At 37.9% G+C, this 22,637-nt stretch overlaps 1 protein-coding gene across 1 annotated transcript in view; it reads right to left on the bottom strand.

Annotated features, from left to right (window-relative positions):
* The window catches only part of EIF5B (eukaryotic translation initiation factor 5B), a 71,407-nt gene that overhangs the window by 1,772 nt on the left and 46,998 nt on the right, over positions 1 to 22,637 (bottom strand). Inside the window, exons 14-24 of the mRNA XM_019454356.2 lie at positions 22,098 to 22,165; positions 21,416 to 21,557; positions 8,328 to 8,459; positions 7,733 to 7,915; positions 7,436 to 7,597; positions 5,925 to 6,056; positions 4,572 to 4,703; positions 4,388 to 4,464; positions 4,107 to 4,271; positions 2,141 to 2,279; positions 14 to 175 (exon numbers count right to left, since the gene is read on the bottom strand). Coding sequence (XP_019309901.2) covers positions 14 to 175; positions 2,141 to 2,279; positions 4,107 to 4,271; positions 4,388 to 4,464; positions 4,572 to 4,703; positions 5,925 to 6,056; positions 7,436 to 7,597; positions 7,733 to 7,915; positions 8,328 to 8,459; positions 21,416 to 21,557; positions 22,098 to 22,165 — 1,494 coding nt within the window. The remainder of the gene's footprint in view (positions 1 to 13; positions 176 to 2,140; positions 2,280 to 4,106; positions 4,272 to 4,387; positions 4,465 to 4,571; positions 4,704 to 5,924; positions 6,057 to 7,435; positions 7,598 to 7,732; positions 7,916 to 8,327; positions 8,460 to 21,415; positions 21,558 to 22,097; positions 22,166 to 22,637) is intronic.

A 22,637-nucleotide genomic window follows, 5' to 3' on the forward strand; every position in this document is an offset into this window, starting at 1 on the left:
TGAAGACACTTACCTTACTGACAAGAATGTCTGTAGCTTCAAAATGTCTTCCATACATTTTGGGAGATTCACCAGGGATAGGTTCTATTTTGACACAGACTTCTTGCCCTTTTTTTGCAACATCCACTTGTTTATGGTTTATTTCAATACTCGTTACTATTCCAATGTCAACAAACTGTAAAATAAGAACTGCAATATAAGCAGAGGAATCATGCCAGTCACAGGCACTGCAACCTGGACAGCGAAAATAAAAACTGGAGCCAAAGAGCCAGTTTAAAAGCCTTGGCTCTGTGACCCTTCTTCATCCCTCATCACAGTGTGTTTCACTGGTAAAGTAGGGATGACCCCACCACACCCCCTGTGCCCTTCACAAGATGACTGCTGTAAACAACTTGAAAAGTACCCTATCAATTCAATGTGGTTTATTATCTCTGCTCTACCCTTTCTTATGACAAGTGCCATAATAAGAACTGGCAGGCCTAAAACTTGAATCAGGAATGAGTTTGGAGTGCTCGGTATGGTGAGCAAAGGGATTATGTCAGAGCAGCAGCCAGGGATACATCTTGTGGGGCCAAGTGGGCCGAGGTTAGAGCCTTGGCATTTCACTCTGAGGATGAGAGCTGTGAGCAACCTGATCTCAGTTACAGTACAGGAGAAAACCACTCTGCTGTCTGCTTATGAAGGGACAGAGGAAAGTGAGAATGTGTGACCAAAGCCACAGAGGAGATAATCACTGCAAATAAATGTCCTTCCTCAGTCCACTGAACTGGTATAAAAGCAACAACTCCTAGAAGCAACAAGTCCTAGTGCTCAGATGACTTCTAGGTGCCATCTCCCACTAAAGGAACCAGGTCTGGGGCAGGGAAAATACTAGATGAGCCTAGAGCATCTCACTGCACCAGAAAGGAAGAAGATGCTCCAAGAGTTATGTGTCCAGGGCAGTCTGCAGTAGCTAGTTTGAATGGGCTCCCACTGACCAGAATGGACAAATGGGTATTGGGGGGGGGGGGGATCTCAAAAATACTGGTAATGGATTAGAACATCAGATTTTTAAAAAAGCTAACCGAGTGTGTATGACATAATGAAAAGCTCAGGGGAGAGAGAGGTTCTTTACAGAAGTGTTGGTGGGGGGAATCACAGTTTTATAAACTTAGGCAAGGATTACCAATTATTAAATCTACAGGAATAAAAGTTGTTGAAACAGGATATTCACAAGTACTCAAAGTGCCCCCAGAGATTACTTAATAATCCAAAGGCAGAAAGACGTGGTTCTAATGGCTATCCTCAGCCAACAGCACCTTACTCAGTAAACGAAGGTGCTGCCACAGTAAGGAAGCCTGTGTGGTGAGGCTCGAGGCACACGGGAGCATCTTTGCATGCAGTATCTGTTCTAATTGTGACTTCCCTCTAACGAGGAGGAAACGGACAGATCCAAGTTGAGAAATGATCTGCAAAAGAACAGGGCTCTCCCCAAAGGATGGGGGGGCTGTTCCTATTGAGACTAAAACCCATAATAACCAAATGCAGTGCACCTTGAAGGAATCCTGGACAAGGTCAGCAGATGGCAGTATTAAAGACACTTGGGACAGAGCACCTGGGGGGCTCAGTCAAGTGTGTGATTCTTGATTTGGGCTCAGGCTGTGATCTCATGGTTCATGAGATTGAGCCCTGCGTTGAGCTCTGTGCTGATGGAAGGAGGCTGCTTGGGATTCTCTCTCCCTGCCTCGTGTGTGCATGCACATGCACTTTCTCTCTCAATAATGAGAAAAGGCCCTCAGGACAACTGGTGAAATGTGAATGAGGACTATAAATTATAGGACATTATTGAGTTAATGTTAATTTTTCTTAGGTATGATGCTAATTTAGGGAAAGGGAATGTGGGCATTCATTACTCTGTTCTTTATTTTCCCCTAGGCTTGAAACTTCAAAAAGTTTTCAAAAGGGCAGTAAGTTAAAGTACCTTGCAACTTTCTTTTGCTGAAGCACCGATAAGAATTAACACTGATTAAGGAACACTCGTAGTTAAGGGATAAATCACAGAAGGTGACAAACTCTTCTGCTTGTTGTCACCACTCCTGGCCTCCCCATTTTACTGATTTTAAGAGACCACACTTGATTTGAAAGTACAACGAGAACTTACATTTTTGCTAGGGACGCACATGGGTGTCCCCTGTTTCACCTGACCTGCTTCCACAGTCACTCCCATCACTATTGGGTCTCGAGAATTAAAAATATACTGGGGGAGGATTTTCATCTTGCAGGGAAATACTGCTATGTGCCTAAAAGGAGGAGGAAAAAAAAAACACTAAATTTTGAAGCAGACAAAAATCACTTAAACCTAAAAATATGAATATGAGGCTTCCCCTGTCAGATAAAAGCACTTCCAGGTGGTGCCAGAAAAGCAGGAAGGATGCTGCAGAATGACCTTGGTGGTGTCCACAATGGTCCAGTCTCCGGTCCTGGGTGCATCATCCCCTCGCCATCCCCTCCTTCCCTCTGTGCTGTCACTTCCCAAGTCTTGAAGAAGCTGCATCACAGGAGCATGCGAAGTCTCTGCCCCAAAATTTAGATGGAGCTGAGAACCTCAATAGGACCCACGGTCAGGCACACAGGCAGTTGGCTCTGGGGACCACACAGGCATCAAACCAGCCACCTTCTCTCTACCATGTTCCCAAATCAGGTGACCCAAAGGCCACTTACTGAGCATGAGCTTCAAGTCTTTCACAGTGTCTAGTAGTTTTCTTAACCAAAGTCTTTTCACTTGTGGTTTCATGATTTCAAGGGAGCATATCCCAGTCTAAATCCCAATACTCACCTGGGAGTTCACTTTAAATATGTACCCCAAATTGAGCCATTCTCAGGTCTTGCCTGGAATACTGGGAGCCTGATAAAACTCCTTGCTGCCTCCCTAAAATCCTCCAAGGGGCCTACTGAGTCCCACAACTTCTCTGACCTCATCTCCTACTGTTCTCTGCCAGATTCGATGTGGCTGCCTCCCAGTGCTGTCCTTCTGCCTGGACAACTCCTTGTGTGTCTGGGAGGCTCAAGTCATTCCCTTCAGATCTCTGCTTGAACAAGAGACCCTATGGAGGGAAGCTGTCCCCAACCACACTGCTTGTCACACTGCTCTTCTTCCTGATTTAGGCCTTCCCTGCTCTGTTCTGCTTTTCAGCACTTCACCCTACTTCTCGTGAGTTCATGGCTGTCTCTCGGAGGTGCAAGAGGAGGGAACCCGGTCAAGGTTACTGCTGCCTCCTCAATCACCTGCAGCAAAGCCACCTATACCAGGCAAGCTGTGAGGTCTGCTGGAGGAACAAGCTCTCTTCCCATGGAACACCTCACCTTATTTCCTCACCTCCCACGTTCTAATTTTGTTCCTTCCTTCCCATGTAATCCCAGATAAGGAACTCCAGCAAGATAATTTTAGCAACTGCTAATCAATAATGAGACCCAGACCTGCCAATTTAAAAATTAAAAAATAAAAGGCTACACAGAGGATTGTTAACACTGCTGGAATGCCTCAGATGGGCATTTATGGTTTATAACACATCATTTCAGGATGCTGCCTCTTCCAGATGAGCAAATGCCATGCTTCCACTGTCCACACACCTTCCCGATACAGGTATCCCCTACATTTTGAAAGGCCACATGACACCACTTTGCTTTTATAAAGACCTATGTTAGTACCTGCTTTCCCTAACCAAAAGAGGAGGATTTGTGCTTTTATGAAAAAAGGCGAAAAGGAAAAATGTTTAGCATTTGTTTTGCAGTGAACCGTTAAAGAGGCGGTGGGCACCCCAGAGTGGCCCCACCAAACTTCTTCCCAAGAACCACACTCAGCATCTCAGTATCATGCTGCCAGGGCTGTGAGCAAGGTCTGTGAGCATCTGGGCTTCATTTCGATTTTATCTGTTATCAAGATGTGTCCTAAGGTATCAGAAGGGAGTGCTCAAAAAATTTTCCATATAAATTAACAGTAATTACTTGTTCACTATATGCCAATTCGGCTTACAGAAGGTTTCACAGGAATGCTCTACTTTCAGATAGTGGGAGAAACCTGTATTTGGCAATTCGAAGACCCAAAATAAGTAAAATCACGAACTTACTTAAATTCTTCTTGTTTCTGTTTCTTGTAGTCTTGTCTATATTTCGTAAAGGCATCAAATAAATGATAAATAATTTCTGCACTAAAAATTCTAACTCCTAAACTATCAGCCATTTCTTGTGCATCCCGTTCAATTCTCACATCAAAGGCCAAAATCACTGCATACCTGAAAGGTTCAAACACATTAAAGATCATTCGATTAAACACAGAATATGTCAGGTAGGACAGGTTGAAGAAAATAGGTAATATTAAAGCCTTCACAGCAGGAGAGAAATTACTTACTGAGGATCATGTTCCAACATCACTGAAGCCTTCATGACATCTTTTTTATGGACTGGACCAATATTAATTCCTGCATACTGTACAAAGGGAGTTTCTGAGCTTAATGGCCTGTGTCAGGTAAAGGAAATAGCACTACAAACCATGACTACCACGGACTCCCGTGGAGTCAGGTAGGATTACTTACGGGCACTTCTGATGTTTTCAGAAATTCAAGTAGAGCTTCCAAAGATCCCAGTGTAGAGGCCTGGACATAGACTCCTTTTTCTTCCAACTTGATAGCATTTAGCGTCTGCTTCAACTCATGGATCAACTCATCCTTGAAAAGAAATTAGATTTGACAAGGTTGTAAATATATCTCTATCATCAGCAGCTTACAGTAAGGCTGTGTTTCTCTTTTTAATTAAATATTTACCTGAAAACATAAAAGCAAGCCTAAGAAAAAGTAACGCATAGCAGAACCTGTACTGGAATGGAGGAGATTCAGGGCCCATATCTGAAATGTGTCCCATACATCTGTCTTTAGATTACTAATGTTGAAATCTATTTAACCTCTGCTGTACTTGGCAAATAAGGTAGATGGGTGAGCTGAATGAAATGAGAATCTTTTCAAAGTTAAAAAGCATTACATAAATGTAATGTGTTGTGCTAGCCTAAAGGGTCTGCTTGACTGCCTTAAGCCTTAACTGAAATACCCTAACCTCAGCACCCTTTTCCTCAGTCACTGCTCCTTTAGGGATGAAGACATTCTCCCCAGAAATAACTACAACAGCTATGTTCATGCCATAGTTGGGACTGGCCAAAGAGGAATGTGTGCCCTGTTCTCACTGGCTCTAAGGTGGCCACTTCCTTGACGGTGGTGAACTGGTGCTGCCTGAAGAATAACAGTGGTCTCAGCGTAGTAGATGAGCCGTGTGCTCGGAACAGTGCCATCTTCTCTCTGGCAAGCGAGTACATAAACTCAAAGTTTGACTCTGTGTAACTATGCTAGACTCCAGTGGACATCTGCTCCTACAGATAGGCAAATTTTAAAATGACTTCAAGATTATCTTGAGTTCTGTCTGCATATTCTGGTATCTATAAAGTTTGTTTATTTTTGAGAGAGCGTGTGGGAGGGGCAGAGAGAGAAAGTGCCAAGCAGGCTCTGCACTGTCAGCGTGGAGCCCAACGCAGGGCTCAAACCCGTGAACTGCGAGATCATGACTTGAGCCGGAATCCAGAGCTGGATGCTCAACTGACTGAGCCACCCAGGCACCCCTGCATATTCTGATCTTAAAAAACATGAACAGCTTCTAGCTTTTGTTTCATTTTTTATTTAAATAAAATGTGTACCTTAAAATTCTAGTCTATATAATATTAATGTTCATTCACAGGGCTGTGTAAACTGAAGTAATCTAAAAGCATCAACTGTTTGCTATGAGCCACCAAGTAAGGCTTCACAAAGACAAAGGTGCCCACTTCATTCATCATTACCAGCATGTGCCCTACTGACACACCAGCAGAACTCAAATAGCTTTGGAGGTTTAAAAAAGTAATTTACTTTAAGAACCGGGATTTCATCTTCTTTATAAGCCACCAGGAGGGGTAAGCCAGCCAATGTCTTCTCCAGGTCTTTTCCAAGAATCTTTACCCCCTGAGCTGCTTCTACTTCTTTATGCTTTTCATACTGGTTCTACAAAGACCAAAATATTTGTTACCACATTTATTTGAAAGTGGTTAATAGTAGAAGATGATGTGAGAGACAGTATTTTCATGACATTGGGATAGGGAAATTTTTCTTAAACATAAAAAGCAATAAACAAACATTTGTTTCATAAGATTCCACAGAAAAGGTAAAAAGACAAGTCACAGAGTAGAAGATGGTACAATACATACAAGCCACTAACAGACTAGTATCCTGACTACATAGACAAATCCCATGACTCTGTAATAAAGACAGACAATGCTGGAACACAGGGACATTTCACAAAGGAGTGAATTTAAATGGCTAATAAACATACAAAATAATAGCCAACCATATTTCAATCAGGCAAGTACCAAATGAAACAACAATGAGCTACCAGACGGGAAAAAATTTTAAACTCTGACAGCATCAAAGAGCTGACAAGACGTGACATAACGAAAATTCTAATATACTGCAGTTGAAAGTATAACTTGTTAGACTTACTGTGGACAACAATATGGCCTTATCCAGTAAAACTGGAGCTAAGTGTAAGTGAGGACTCAGCAATTCACTCCTAGGCATACACCCTGGAGAAACTTGCACAACTACACCAAGAGATAATACAAGAATATTCGTAGGAATGACACTGCTAGTAATAATAGAAGTTTTAAAACTGGAGATAGCCTACACTTTCCATCAACAGAAGAACAGATAAACCATAATATATTCATTCAGTAGAATACTACACAACAACAAAAATCAACAATAGCTATATGCAACAACATGGATAAATCTTAAAAGTATTTTTTGACCAAAAGAAGCCAGATACAAAGGAATGGAAAAGGACTCCACATATATAAAGTCCATACAGATTTTTGAGAACCCCACACTCACGTATTGTTTAAAAAGGATATTAATTACTATCATGGAAATGGAAGCAGTTAACTTTTAGGAATGTGGGGGACTGGGGGGAGGGGTGGGGAGAGGGGAGGGACTAACATCAGTAAGAAGCACACAGGCTTCCGGGATATCAGCAATGTTCTGATTCTTTACCTGTTTGCTTCCTAAAAATTGGTTAAACTTGTCTTCTATGCTTATGGAATTTTGTGTATTAATGTTTTGTTTCATAATAAAAAATGTTAGTAAGAGACTACTTAGCAGTGTAGAACCAAAATAATAAACTTCAGTTTTCATGGAAAGCTTAGGTGGTAAATAAAAACTTGCACACATCTCCACTCTGTCAGATGATCCTGTATGCGGGATTCAAAATAAGACAAGGAGCGAGAGCATATTAAGCCAACCAACTCTCGAAGTCAAGAAAGGACCTCAGCAGAACTTATACACAATGTACACATCCCCGTGTGTCAACACTTGCCACCCAGGCTTACCTTCACCCGTAATTCCTTCATAGGAGGAGGTAATAGGAGGCCTCGAATCTGAGTTACAATGGGCCCTTCTACTCCAGGAACGATAATTGTATCTCCTTCCTTCAAACGCCCATTGATCAGTATCACATCTATGGTGGTGCCCATTCCTGGGAGAGCCTTAACCTAAGAGACATAATCGCAAAGGGAGTGAAATATATGCTGCACTATATTGACTGAATCTAAGAGTAGGAAACATCCCCATCCAAGGCCTCCATGTTAAAAACAAAAGGGAAAATAAACTGAAAAGCTGATCATTACCTCCATAACCTGTGCTCTTAGCTCCTCACAATGTGCAAGTCTCTTGCTCAACATGGTCTGAGTTAACTCGACAAGAAGGTAGATCAAACTTCCCATGCCATCACCAGTATGTGCAGAGGTAGGTACCAAGGACACAAAAGTACGGGGATCCTTGTTCTCATAAAACAAAGCTGCATTCAAACCCTAGAGACAGAAAAAGCAAAATCATTCCAAAAGGCCAAACTGGAAGAAGTATCCAGAACAGCATGACTGACTAGCTAATAGATAAGCAAATGACTCATCTTTCTGAAACTCCTCAAAAACACTCCAGATCATGTATAACCTGTAGGTATTAGTTGTATCACAGAAAAGTAGTGGCTTTCCCAGTCAACTTTATTTTTAAAATTTAAACATTCAGACTTTACAAAGACAGATCTTTGAAATATCAGCTTTCTAACTTAAAAAGGGATAAGGGAAAAGAATGGAGATCATTACTTGCCATTGATAGGGGAACAGAACCAGTATGAAAATGCTAGCTTTATTATAAGGACAATATAACAAAAGGAAAAATATTCTATAATATAGGCTCTTCACTAAGAAGGGAAAGTTTTCTTACCTGCTGTGCAAATTCTACAATAATAGCCTTTGCTCGCTCCTCAAATTCATCTTTTGTGTTCTTTTTCTGCTTCTTTAAAGTAGCAGCCACATCAGAGTCAGGGCTCTTTTTCCAATCATACAACCTATCAATCTGGACAAAAATTTTTCATAAGAAACATCCTGAAAACATTCAGATTGCTAAGGAACTTAATTAAGTTCCTAAATTAAAGTTCCTAAAAACTCCTAGTATATATTATACATATTCAGAAGAGTGTGAATTACTCAAATATTTTATTATACCAAAAAGCCCATACAACCTGCTTAACTGCAATCCCTTAATTTACTTTCATTTTTAATTTTTTTGTAATGTTTATTTATTTTTGAGAGAGAGAGAACATGAGTGGAGGAGGGGCAGAAAGCGAGAGGGAGACACAGAATCTGAAGCAGGCTCCAGGCTCGGAGCTGTCAACACAGCTCGAATATGGAGCTCAAACTCACAGACTGCGAGATCATAACCTGAGCTGAAGTCAGATGCTTAACTGACTGAGCCACGCAGGTGCCCCTAACTGCAGCCCTTCTTCAATTAGAAACTTCTGAGGTAACAAGCTGCCCATGAGCCTCCAAACCAGTTCATGAGAGGCTGTCATTTGTTTGCAAAAGATGAGATCCTAGAATTATCCTGACACTATTAGCATATGTTGCTGGAATTCCAAAATGGTTTTGTTTAGTAAATAAAAATAAGAAATATAGCAAATATCATCACCAGGAAAATTACAGCAAAAAAAAAAAAAAAAAATAGTAATAATTGCATCCTATTTCAGAGAACAGTCCATTTTAATTGTTTTATTGCTCACATTAGATTTACTCTGTTAAATAAATCATGTATTTTCTTTCACTTCTCAAAAGTGTGATAAATGGGTATAGACAGGAAAACTAATTAGTAGGAAAAAGAAACGAGCAAAATCCATTTCCTAAGTCTAGGGTTACAATATAAAGAAGCTTCCTCAATCTGAATGCTACAAAGGAGAAACATTAGTAAGTAGAAACAGATCCAGAAATGACAAAGTTGATATAATTAGCATACGAGATTCTTAAAACAATTATTATAAAATATGTGACTTTAAAGAAAAAATATGAAGAGCTTTAAAAAACACATAATATGAAATAAAAATTTACTAGATAAGCTTAACAGTAAATTACATATTACAAAAGAAAAGACTGAAGGCCTTGAAGATATAGCAATAAAAACTCCCAGCTGAAGCAAAGAAAAAAGAATGAAAGAAAACCTTAGTCACTCATGAAAAATCTCTGAATAACCTAATTTTTGTAAACAGATGAAGACTATAAATCCACAGATCTAAGAAAATCATTACAAAATCTCACTGATGAACCTTTAAAAGGAAAGTTCTTAAAAACAATCACAGAAAAGGATATATTATATACAAGGAAACGAAGGACTATTAGAGATAAAAGCCATAAAGCAGTAATGATGAAGGAAAAAAATATTTTTTAAACCTGGAATTCCATATTCAGAAAATTATTTGATCTAAATAATAAAAGCATAAAATATGTAAGCAGTGCTTGTAACAGTGAGCTAAACTTACCCTCAAATATTTCTATTAGATAAGAAAAAATATCTGAAATCAACAATCTAAGATTCCACCTTAAGAAGTTAGAAAGGAAGAGGACAGGAAAATCAAAGCAGAAAGAAGCAAATGATAACATTAACACTGGAAATCAATGAGATATAAAATAAAACAATAGAGAATATCAATAGAATAAAGAGCTGGTTCTCTGAAATACAAATTTCTATACTGATAAGAGACAAATAAAAAACCTAAATAACCTGTACCTGTTTAAGAGATTCTATGCAGATATGGCTTCCTAGTGAATTCCATCAAACATTTAAAAAGATTCTATCATTTCTATACAAACTCTTTCAGATCATAAAGGAGGAAATACCTTTCAACTCATCCTACAAAGCCAACATTACGCTAATATCGAAACCAGACAAAAGACAGTAAAGCAAAACTATTAAGCAAAGTCACTCATGAATACAGACACAAAAATCATCAACAAAAACTTATCAAATCAAATCAGGCAATACATGAAAAAGATAATGCATCATGACCAAGTAAGTGGGGTTTATTCTAGTAATGCAAGGCTGGTTTAACATTTAAAAATCCAAAAGTAATCAACAAATAGTGAACAACTGAACATGCACATGTTAAAAAAAACAACTTAGACACAATACAGGCCTTCCACTCTTCACAAAAATTAACTCAGAATAATCACAGACCAAAATGTAATACATAAAACTCTAAAACTTCTGGAAGATAAAACTGGAGAAAATGTGATGACCTTGGCTATGGTGAGGACTATTTAGACACCACAACCAAAGGCATAATCCATGAAAGAAAGAATATGATAAGCTAAACTTTGTTAAAATGATAAGTTTCTGTGAAAATGAGTCTAGGGAATCAAACAAGAAGCCAGACTGGGAGAAAACATTTGCCGAAGACCCATCTGATAAAGAACCTATATCCAAAATACAGAAAGAACTCTTAAAACTCAAAAATAAGAATATAAAGAATCCAATTTAACAACGGGCGAAAGAATTTGACAACTCAGAGATGGCAAATAAGCATATGAAGAGATGTTCCACATCTTATGGAAACACAAATTAAAACAACAACGAGGTACCACTACATACCTACTAGAATGACTAAAATCCAAAATTCAACATCAAATGTTGGTAAAGATGTAGCAACCCTCATTCACTGCTGGCGGGATAGCAAACCGTTACAGCTACTTGGCCAGTTTGTTCCAAAACTTAAAACTCTTACCATAACAATCCACCATCACACTCTTTGATATTCACCCAGAGAACCAGAAAACATATGTTTATACACAAAACCTGCACAAAGAGGTTCATGGCAGCTTTTATTCCTAACTGCAAAACCTGAAAGCAACCAAGATGTCCTTCAATGGGTAATGAATAAACAGTAAGTAGTGTATCCAGACAACGGAATGAATTATTAAGCAAAATAAATGATCTTAAAACTAAAAAATGAGCTACCAAGCCATGACAATACATGGAGGAAACTTTAATTCTTATTTTTAAGTGAAAGATGGCAATCTGAAAAAGCTTACTGTAAAATCCTATATGATTCCACCTATGACACTCCAGAGAAGGCAAAACTATGCAGACAGTACAAAGATCAGAGATCTTTTTGCCAGGGACTGAGAGATGGGGTGAGAAACAGGCAAAGTGGAAAGGATTTTTAAAGCAGTGAAAATAACACGATACCAAAATGTTGGATACATGTCATTATACATCTGTCCAAACCCACAGAATGTACAACACCAAGAATGAACCCTAAACTATAGACTTTGGGTGATAATGATGTGTCAATGTAAGTTCATCAATTACAACAAATGTACCACTCTGGTGTGGGAGGGAGGGTGCTGATATTGGGAGGCTATGCATACGTGTATGTGGGAAATCTCTACCTTCCTGTCAACACTGCTATGAAATCTTAAATGGCTCTATAAAAAAAAAAAAGTTTTCATAATAAAATATTAGTAAAGTCTCCTCAAAATATCAACAGTAACTCATGTTACAGAATAAAGAGGAAAAGCCACATGAATATCTTAAGAGAAGCAGAATAAGCCATCTGACAAATTTTAACATCTCATGACTTAAACAAGAGTAACACTTTAAGCAACCTACTGCTGACATCACATGTAATGGTGAAAGATCAAGTACTTCCCCCTAAGGTAGGGCAGAAAGCAAGAAGTCTGTCATTACTTCTATTCATTGTTCCAGAAGGTCTAGTTAGTGCAATCAGGAAGAAGAAAATTTACAGAGCACACGCATGAAGGGAAAAAGTAAAACACACCCTTTATTTGCAGATAACATAATCATATAGATGGAAAATCCCACATGATCTACAAAAGAAGCTTCTAGGCCTAATCAGTGAAATTAGTAACATCACAAGATTTAAAAATGAATACATAAAAATCAACTATATTCCTATATAAATTACAAACCCCAAAATTTTAAATGTTATTCACAACAGCATCAAAACCATGAAAATACTATGGATAAATTTAGAAAAATATGTCCAACACATGGACAATAAAGGTACAAAATATCACCAAGAAGAAATAAAAAACTAAGTAAATAAATATAGAGATGTCATGTTCACTTATCAGAAGACTCAATTTTGATAAAATGTCAACTCTCACAGAATTTACCTACAAATTAAATACAATCCCAAACAAAATTCCAAAAGTCCTTTTGTAAAAACTAAGCAGATTCTGAACTTTATATGAAAATTCAAGAACCCTAAAATAACCAGAACAATTCTGAGAAACAAAAAGTTAAAATTAGCAATACCTGCTTTCAAGACATTACTATAAATTATAATAACCAAAACAGGGTAGTAGTGGCATAAGGATAGATATACAGGTCAATGGAAGAGAAGATAAATACCAAAAAGGGACATATATACATGGTCAATTAGTAGTCAACAAAGATTCAAAAGTAATTCAGTGGAGAACTGCTGGTCCAAGATGGCAATATATAGGGAGACACTGACCTCACCACCTCCAGGGACACACTAAAACTATACCTATTTACAGAACAATTCATCCTGAAGAAGAACGGAGAGCTAACAGCTTCTGTACAACAAAGACCATGTAGAGAATGGCAAGAGAGACAGAGACATAGAAACGAAGAGGACCCCCATCAACACTGCAAACTTCTGTGTGGAAGGATAGTACTGAAGGACTGTGAGTAGATTCATCTGCCCTGGGGTGCAGAAAAAAAGCTGTGGTTTGCGAAGACATCTAGAATATAAAGGAACCAGCTCCAGAACCCTGCCTAACAGCAGGGGAACTGCTGAAACTCTCTCCAGGTCAAGAGGAACTGTCAAGTGCCTCCACCCTGGCAGCATGGACAGGAGCAAGGTCCAGGCATTCTAGATGGCCTAACACCTCAGTCAGCCCTGAGTCCCTAGCCCACACCCGACCCAAGCCATTCCATCAAGATGGCTCCTGTGCGGTGCAGCATACCAGGACATGCCTAGCCAGCCTCACTACATGCCTCACTACAGCTGCAGCTGTCCGTCAAAGTGACACAAACACAAAGCACCCTAGAACACTCAGGCCCACACCACTGCAGCTCCAGACAACTTGCCAGGACTCCCCTGGCTCAGAGCATATTAGAACCTCCCAACCCACACCAGCTTATACTCCAGACAACTCGCCAGGGAATCTCCTTCATGGAGTGCCCAAGGCACCCCCAGTCTGTACCCACCTTGGTTCTAGCCGCCCTGCCAGGACACCCCTGTGTGCAGTGACCCAGGACAATCCTTGCCCATACCTGCCTTGGCTTTAGTCACCCTACCCTGCGTGGAGAGCCCCAGGAGCCCTAGCTCGCATCCACTTCAGATTCAGCTGTACTCAGAGTGCCTTCAATGCAGAGTGCCACAGTACTGCCCCAGCCTGTGTCCACTCAGTTTCAGCTATCCTGTCAGTGTTCTCTGCAAGGAGAGCCCCAGAATCCCCTTGGTTACACCCACTTCAGCTCTAGCTGTGATGCTAGGGTGCCCTCCATAAAGAGAGCCCTGGGACCCCCTGGCTTTCACCCATTTCAACTCCAGCTGTGCTGCCCTCTGGGTGAAGAGCCCCAGGAACACCTGGTTTGAACCCACTTCATTTCTGACTATCACACCAGGGTGGCCCTAGCATGGAGAATGCTAGGATCCACAGTCCATAAACACAACAGTCCAGATAGCCACCCCAACTCACCAAGCACATTCTACACAGGAACCCACACTCAAGATCATTCCCTCTAGTTAAGGAAAAATAGCCGTTCCACCTAATCCATAGAAATAAACAGAAGAAGTAAATCAAAATGACAAAAAGAATATACTCCAAACAAAGAAAAAGATAAAAGTTCAGAAAAAGAATTAAATGAAATGGAGATCAGCAGTATGCCTGATCAAGAGTTCAAAGTAATAGTAATGAAGATGCTTACTGGACTGGAGAGAACCATGAATGAAGTCAGGCAGAACTTCAAAAAAGACATATAAAATATAAAAAAGAAGGAATCAGAGTTGAAGAATAGCAGATGAAAAACACATTAAAGGGATTCGATAGATTTGAGGATGAGAAGAATGGATCAGTGATTTGGAAAGCAGGGGAATGGAAAGCACCAAAGGGGGGAAAAAAGAATTTAAAAATAATTATAGAGTAAGGGATCTGGTGGATAACAGGGTAACATCAAGCAAACAAACATTCATGTTATAAAGGCCTGATAAGGAGAAGACTTAAAAAAAAAAAGGGGGGGGGGCAGAGAACTTATCCTAAGAAGTAATAGCTGAAAAACGTCCCTACCCCTGGAGAGGAAACACATTCAGATTCAGGAGGCACAGAAAGCTCCAAACGAGATGAAGCCTCACAAGGCAATCAGCTGATACTTCAGCAGAAATTTGCTGGCCAGAAAGGAGTAGAAAAGAACCACAATCAAGAACACTACCCAGCAAGATTATCATTCAGAAATGAAGGACAGCTAAAGAGTTTCCCAAACAAAAAGGAGTTCTTTGCCACTACAACAGCCTTATAAGAAATGTCAAAGAGACTTCTGTAAATGGAAAAGAAAAGGCCATGAGAGAACAAAATTATGAAAGAAAAGAAGCCTGACAAAATAAAAAAGATGCAAAATATAACAATATATATTTAATATGTAGAGGAGGTAAATAAAAATGAAGTTCTTCTAGACGATGCTCAAACATAAGTGACCATTAACAGACTGCTACATACTTGGGATGTTATATACGTGAACTTCATGATAACCACAAAACCATTAATAGACACACCAAAAAAATCCAATCATGACACTAAAGAAAATCATTAATCACAAAAAAAGAGAGCAAGAGAAGAAAGGGAGAATTACAAAAACAACCAGAGAACAATTGAAAAATGGCAATAAGTACATCCTTATCAATAATTACTTTAAAGGTAAATGGTCTGAATGTTCCGATCAAAAAACATAGGGTGACAGAATGGTTAAGAAAACAGAACCATTTGGGGCACCTACGTGGCTCAGTCAGTTAAGCGTTCAAACTCTTGATCTTGGCTCAGGTCATCATGATCTCACAGTTCATGGAGTTCGAGCCCCACATGGGGCTCTGTGCTGATGGCACAGAGCCTGCTTAGGATTCTGTCTCTCCTTCTCTCTGCCCCTCCCCTGCCTGTGGAGTGCTTGCTCTATCTCTCAAAATATATAACTAAGCTTAAAAAAAAAAAAAAAAGAAAGAAAATAGAACCATTTGCTGCCTACACTTTAGCCCTGAACATATACAGAGTAAAAGAAAAGGGATAGAAAAAGCTATTCCACGTACATGAAAGTAGAAAGAAAACAATAGCCAGGGCAGCAATGCTAATATCAGACAAGAGACTTTAAAGCAAAGACTATGACAAGAGACAAAGAAGGATACTACAGAATAATGAAGAAATCAATCCAACAAGAAGATACCACAATTGTAAATATTTATGCACCTAAATAAATAAAGCAATTATTAACAGATGTAAAAGGAGAAACTGCAAGTAATACAAGAATAGTAGGGGGCTTTAATACCCCACTTACCTAAATGGACAGATCATCCAGGTACAAAATCAATAAAGAAACAGTATCTCTGAATGACACATTTGACTAAATGGACTTAACGGACATGTACAGTACATGCCATGCACACACAAAAGAATACATTCTTTTCAAGTGCACATGGAACATTCTTCAGGAAAGATCATGTTAGGCCACAAAATAAGTTTCAATAAATTTAAGAAGACTGAAATAATATCAATCTTTTAGAATCACAACAGTATAAAAATATAAATCAATTACATTTTTCTAGAAAAAAGAAAAAAAACTGAAAACAAACAAACATGTGGAAGCTAAACAACATGGTACTAAACAACCAGTAGGTCAACGAAGACATCAAAGAGGAAACTTTAAACATAACTTGACAAGGGGCACCTGCGTGGCTCAGATGGTTCACTGCCCAACTTTGGCTCAGGTCATGATCTTGCTGGTTCAGAGTTCGAGTCCTGCCTGGAGCCTATTTCAGATTCTGTGTCTCCCTCCCTCTCTCTCTGCCCCTCCCCAGCTTGTGCTCTGTCTCTCTCTCAAAAATAACATTCAAAAAACTTTTTTTTAATTAAAAAAAAATATCTTGAGACAAATGAAAACAAAAACACAACAGTCCAATATCTTTGTGATAACAGTGAAAGCAGTTCTAAGAGGAAAATTCATAGCAATACAGGCACATCTCAAGAAGCAGAAAAATCTCTGATGGGTACTGAGGAGGGCATCTTTTGGGATGAGCACTGGGTGTTGTATGGAAACCAATTTGACAATAAATTTCAAAACAAGAAGTAGAAAAACCTCAAGTAAACAATCTAACCTTATACCTAAAAATGGAAAAACAAAAACAAAAAAAGCCCCAAGTTAGAAGGAAGGAAATAATAAACATCAGAGAAGAAGTGAATGAAAGAGACTATAAAAAAAAATAGGAAAAGTCAATGAAACCAACAGCTCATTTTTTGAAATGAAAAACAAAATTAATAAACCTTTAGCTAGACTCATTGACAAAAAAGAAGACTCAAAATCAGAAATTAAAGAGAAGTAACTGACACCACAGAAATACAAAAGACTATGAGTTTATTACAAAAAAATTATATGCCAACAACTTTGACAACTTAGAAGAAATAATAATGGAAAACATACAGTCTTCTAAGACAGAATCAGGAGGAAACAGAAACTCTAAACAGACAAATTACTAGTAACAAAATTGAACCAATAATGAAAACAGTCTCAATAAACAAAAGTCTAGGACTTCTGAAACCAAATGGCTTCAAAGGTGAATTCTACCTAACATTTAAAAAACGGTTAATAGCTATTCTGCTCAAACTATTTCAGAAAATAGAAGAGGAAGGAAAATTTGCAAATACATTCTATGATGCTAGGATTACCCCAATTCCAAAACCAGACAAAGACATTACAAAAAAAGAAAACTGCATGCCAATGTCTAATGAACACAGATGAAAAAATCCTCAAAATATGAGCAAGTCGAATTCAACAATACACTGAAAAGGATCATTCACCACAACCAAGTGGGATTTATTCTAGGGATGCAAAGATGGTTCAATATCCACAAATCAATCAAGCTGATGCACCACATTAACAAAATGAAGGACAAAAATCATAAGATCATCTCAACAGATTCAGAAAAGGCATCTGACAAAAGCCAATATCCATTCATGATAAAAACTCAACAAAGTGGGTTTAGAGGGAACATACTGCAACATAATGAAGGCCATATACGACAAACCTTCAGCTAACATCATATTCAGTGGTGAAAAACAGAACTTTTCTTCTTAGATCAGGAACAGGGCAAGAATGTCTGCTTTTGCCACTTTTATTCAATATAGCATGGGAAGTCTCAGCAGTAGCAATCAGACAACAAAAGGCATCCAAATTGGTTAGGAAGAGGTAAAAGTGTCACTATCAGTACATGACAGGATAATACATACAGAAACCCCTAAAGATTCCACCAAAAAATTATTAAACTACATTATTTCAATAAAGTTGGAGGATACAAAATTAATATGCAAAAATCTCTTGCATTTCTATACACTAATAATGAAGTAGGAGAAAGGCAAGTTAAGAAAACCATTCCATTTGGGGCGCCTGGGTGGCGCAGTCGGTTAAGCGTCCGACTTCAGCCAGGTCACGATCTCGCGGTCTGTGAGTTCGAGCCCCGCGTCAGGCTCTGGGCTGATGGCTCGGAGCCTGGAGCCTGTTTCCGATTCTGTGTCTCCCTCTCTCTCTGCCCCTCCCCCGTTCATGCTCTGTCTCTCTCTGTCCCAAAAATAAATAAAAAATGTTGAAAAAAAAAAAAAAAAGAAAACCATTCCATTTACAGTTGTACCAGAAAGAATAAAATACCTAGGAACAAATTTAACCAAAACTGTGAAAAATCTGTACTCTGAAAACTCAGAGACACTGATATAAGAAATGGAAAATGACACAAATAGAAAGAAAGACCACACTCATGGACTGGAAGAATACTGTTAAAACATCCATCCTACCCAAAGCAACCTACAGATTCAATGCAGTCCCAATCAAAATACCAAAAGCATTTTTCACAGAACTTTAACAAATAATCCTAAAATCTGTACAGAATCACAAAAGACTCTAAACAGCCAAAGCAATCTTGAAAAAAAATAACAAAGCTGGAAATAACACAATCCCAGATTTCAAGCTATAGTACAACACTAAAGTAATGAAAACAGAATGGTACTGGCACAAAAACAGACACATAGATCATTGGAACAGAACAGAACTCTGAAATAAACCAATGCTTTAGGGTCAATCTGTTACAAAGGAGAAAGGAATATACAATGGGGAAAAGTAGTCTTTTCAACAAATGATGCTGGGAAAACTGGACAGCTATGAAACAATAAAACTGGACCACTTTCTAACACCATACACAAAAATAAACTTAAAATGTATTAAAGACTGAAAGGTAAGACCTAAAACCACAAAACTAGAAGAGAACAAAGGCAGTAATTTCCCTGACATCAGCTGTAGCAGCATTTTTCTATGTCTCCAAAGACAAGGGAAACAAAAATAAAAATAAGCTATTGAGACTACACCAAAATGAAAACCTTTTGTACAGTGAGGGAAAATTTCAACAAACAGAAAGGCAACCTATGGAATGAGAGAAGGTATTTGCAAATGATATAGCCCACAGAGTTAACATCAAACATAAAGACCATCTACCGCGCTATACCCCCAAACACATATGATCCAAATTTAAAAAAGGGTAGAAAACCTAAATAAACATTTTTCCATCCATAAGACATCCAGATGGTCAAGAGACACCTGAAAAGATGCTCACCATCATTAATCATCAGGGAAACACAAACAAAACCACAATGAGATATCACCTTATTACAGAGTTAGAATGGCTAGTATCAAAAAGACAATAAATAACTAGTGTCAGTGAGGATGTGTAGAAAAGGGAGTCCTCCTACACTGTTGGTGGCAATGTAAATTGGAGCAACCAATGTGGAAAACAGTATGGAGTTTCCTCAAAAAATTAAAAATATAAATACCATTACAATCCAGCAATTCCACTACTGGGTGTTTACCCAAAGAAAATGAAAACCCTAATATGAAAACAGAGGCACCCCATGTTTGCTGCAGTATTTACAATATCCGAGATATGGAAGCAACCTAAGTGTTCAATGACAGTTAAATGGATAAAGATGTGGTATGTACATGTACACACACACACACACACACACACACACACACACACTACACACACAATGGAGTATTACTCAGCTATAAAAATGAATGACATCTTGCCATTTACAACGTGGACAGACCCAGAGGATATTATGCTAAGGGAAATAAGCCTAACAGAGAAAGACAAATACCATATGATTTCTTATATGTGTAATCTAAAAAGAAGAAGAAAAAAAAAAAAAACAAGCAAACAACCAAAAAGTAGGAACAGACCCATAAACATAACAATGCGATTGTCAGAGGCTGGAGGTGGAGAGGCATGGGTAAAATGGGTAAAATGGGTAAAGGGGAGTAAGAGGTATAGGACTCCAGTTACAGAATGTATAAATCACAAGAATGAACGATACAGCATAGGAATATAGTTGATGCTACTATAATAGTAGAATATACAGTGACAGTAGCTACATTTGTCAGCACAGCAAAATAATGTAGAATATAGTAATCACTATGTTGTACACCTGAAACTAATGTAACCTTGTGTCAACTATACATCATTATAAAAAGAAATCAAAAAAGAAAGTATAATCTTTCCAACAAAAGGTTTTGAACTGGATATTCGTAGAAAAAAGTGTACCCTGATCCTTAAATTATACTATACACAAAAATTAACTAAAAATAATCACAGACCTAAATGTTACCTATCTAGAAACACTTAAAAATTTTCTTCATAAACTTGGGGTGGTTAAAGATTACTTACAGAGAACATAAGAAACACAAATTATAAAGAATTCCCACACATCAGACTTCACCAAAATTAGAAACTTTTGCTTTTCAAAACACATCATCACGAAAATGAAAAACCAAGTCCTAGACTACAAGAACATACCGGCAATATGCATAACTGACAAAAGACTTATATCAACAATGAAGAACTCTAAAAATTCCACAAGACAACAATCTAATAAAAAATGAATCAAGATTTTAAAATAGTTACTTCACAAAGAGAGAGATGGCAAATAAATACATGAAAAGATTCCTGATGCCATTAGTCATGACAGAAATGCAAATGAAACCATAATAATTTAGCATTATACACTTACTACAACGGCTGTAGGTAGAACAAATGTTGGCAAGAATTTGCAGAACTGAAATCCTAAAATATAAAGTGGTATGATCTCTTTGGGAAAATGTCATTTTCTAATTAAGTGAAACATATAAATACAGCAGTTCTCTTTTTAAATAGTTACCCAAAAGAAATTTCAACCCAAAGACCTGTGGAAATGTTCACAGCTGCTTCCTTAATAAGCTAGAAGTGGAATCAATGCAAATATTCTTCAATTTGTAAGTTGGATGAAGTGTGGTATTATTCAGATGATGAAATATTACTCATCAATGAAAAGGAACCACTAACGGTATATGCAACATGGATAAATGCAAAATAACAAGTGTGTGGAAAATGCCAGACTCAAAAGATTACACACTGTGTAATTCCATTAATATGAAATAGTCTGTTTTATAGACTGATCTGATGGGAGGATCAGTGTTTGGGCTTGACAAAGGGGGTAGGCTTACTGTAAAAGAATACGAGGGAACATTCTGGGAATATGGAGATGGTCTATGTTCTGATGGTAGTGGTTTTATACGTGTGTATAAATCTGTCAAAATACATTTAACTTGGCATGAGTACATATTCTTATATGAAAGTTATACTATGGCACATTTGTTTAATCACAAAAATTTAAGAACCATGTCTTCACATTTAATTTTTCAGGGGAGCTTACCTTATTGAGTGCAACAATGAAGGGACATTTTTTAGATTTCAGAAGGTTAATAGATTCAATTGTTTGGGGCTCCAAACCATGCATAATATCAACGACTAAAATAGCAATATCACAAAGAGAGCTTCCTCTGTTTCTTAGATTACTGTTGAAAAGAGGGGAAAAGATGAATAAGTAGAAATCTTAAAATTACTATTTTGCTTAAACAAATTTTTAATTTCTTTGTAAAACCTACAGAAAAAAAAAAACAAAATGAAGCGCATGCATTAACATTCAAGTGCCATTAGCCCTTAACTTGTCAAATGCTTATCTGACACAGTGAATTGACATCAGCTGGAATGAGTTAGTTCCAGAAGTTACTCCAATATTTCTGCAAATTGTACTGGCCAAGTTTTTTGCACTAAGGAATATGGCCAAGAGGCAACAGGATAAATTCCACCTATAATGGGTTTCACAGGAGACAGACCAAGTATGTATTAGGATTTGGTCTTTCAAAGTATAAAAGATCTCTACAAAATACAAGTATCCAAATAAAGTACTGCATATTCAGTAAGGCACAGATAAGGATCAACAGTGGGACCACATATCTTAAAATACAACCCAAAAATTGATTAATCAGACGTTATGACTCACTGAACTTTTAGACTTAATCGTTTCAAGCAGTTTGGTTTCAAGTTGCTCTTACCTGAAAGACTCATGCCCGGGAGTATCAATAATCAGCATCCCTGGAATTCGTACATTCTCTCTATCAAACTAGAAAAGGTGAAGAAAAGTGGAGAGCTTAAGGAAGCCAAACTTTATAAAGTTTCTTATAAAAACAATTATTCTGCCATGAAAACTTAAAAATATCACCACTTCCTTTTCTAAAAAATGGTTTTAAAACAGTGAGTCAAGCAGCAAAGCACAACAGTATTTTCATTAATATCAAAAGGAGTTTTCCAAGTAAAAAAATGAAATAAGAAAACATTCTCTTTGTTAAGGTCATAAAAATTTTTGAGATTATCAGTAAGTAATAAATGACAGCAGTCATCTTAGAGTGACTATCTATAAAAAGGTGACATGCAAGAAGAGGTTCTCGCTGTTTGAAAAATGTATCTGTTCCAACTTTAAAGCAATTCTAAGCTTTGAAAAATATCCTAAAATACATTTTAAAGAAAATTTACCTCATCAACCTGAAATATCTTTAAGAAAGACTTCATATGCTGCTTTATTTAAATAACATCAT

Source organism: Panthera pardus, unplaced genomic scaffold (genome assembly GCF_024362965.1).
Source record: "Panthera pardus isolate Hobbes unplaced genomic scaffold, ASM2436296v1 HiC_scaffold_25, whole genome shotgun sequence".
Classification (NCBI taxonomy): Eukaryota; Metazoa; Chordata; class Mammalia; order Carnivora; family Felidae; genus Panthera; species Panthera pardus.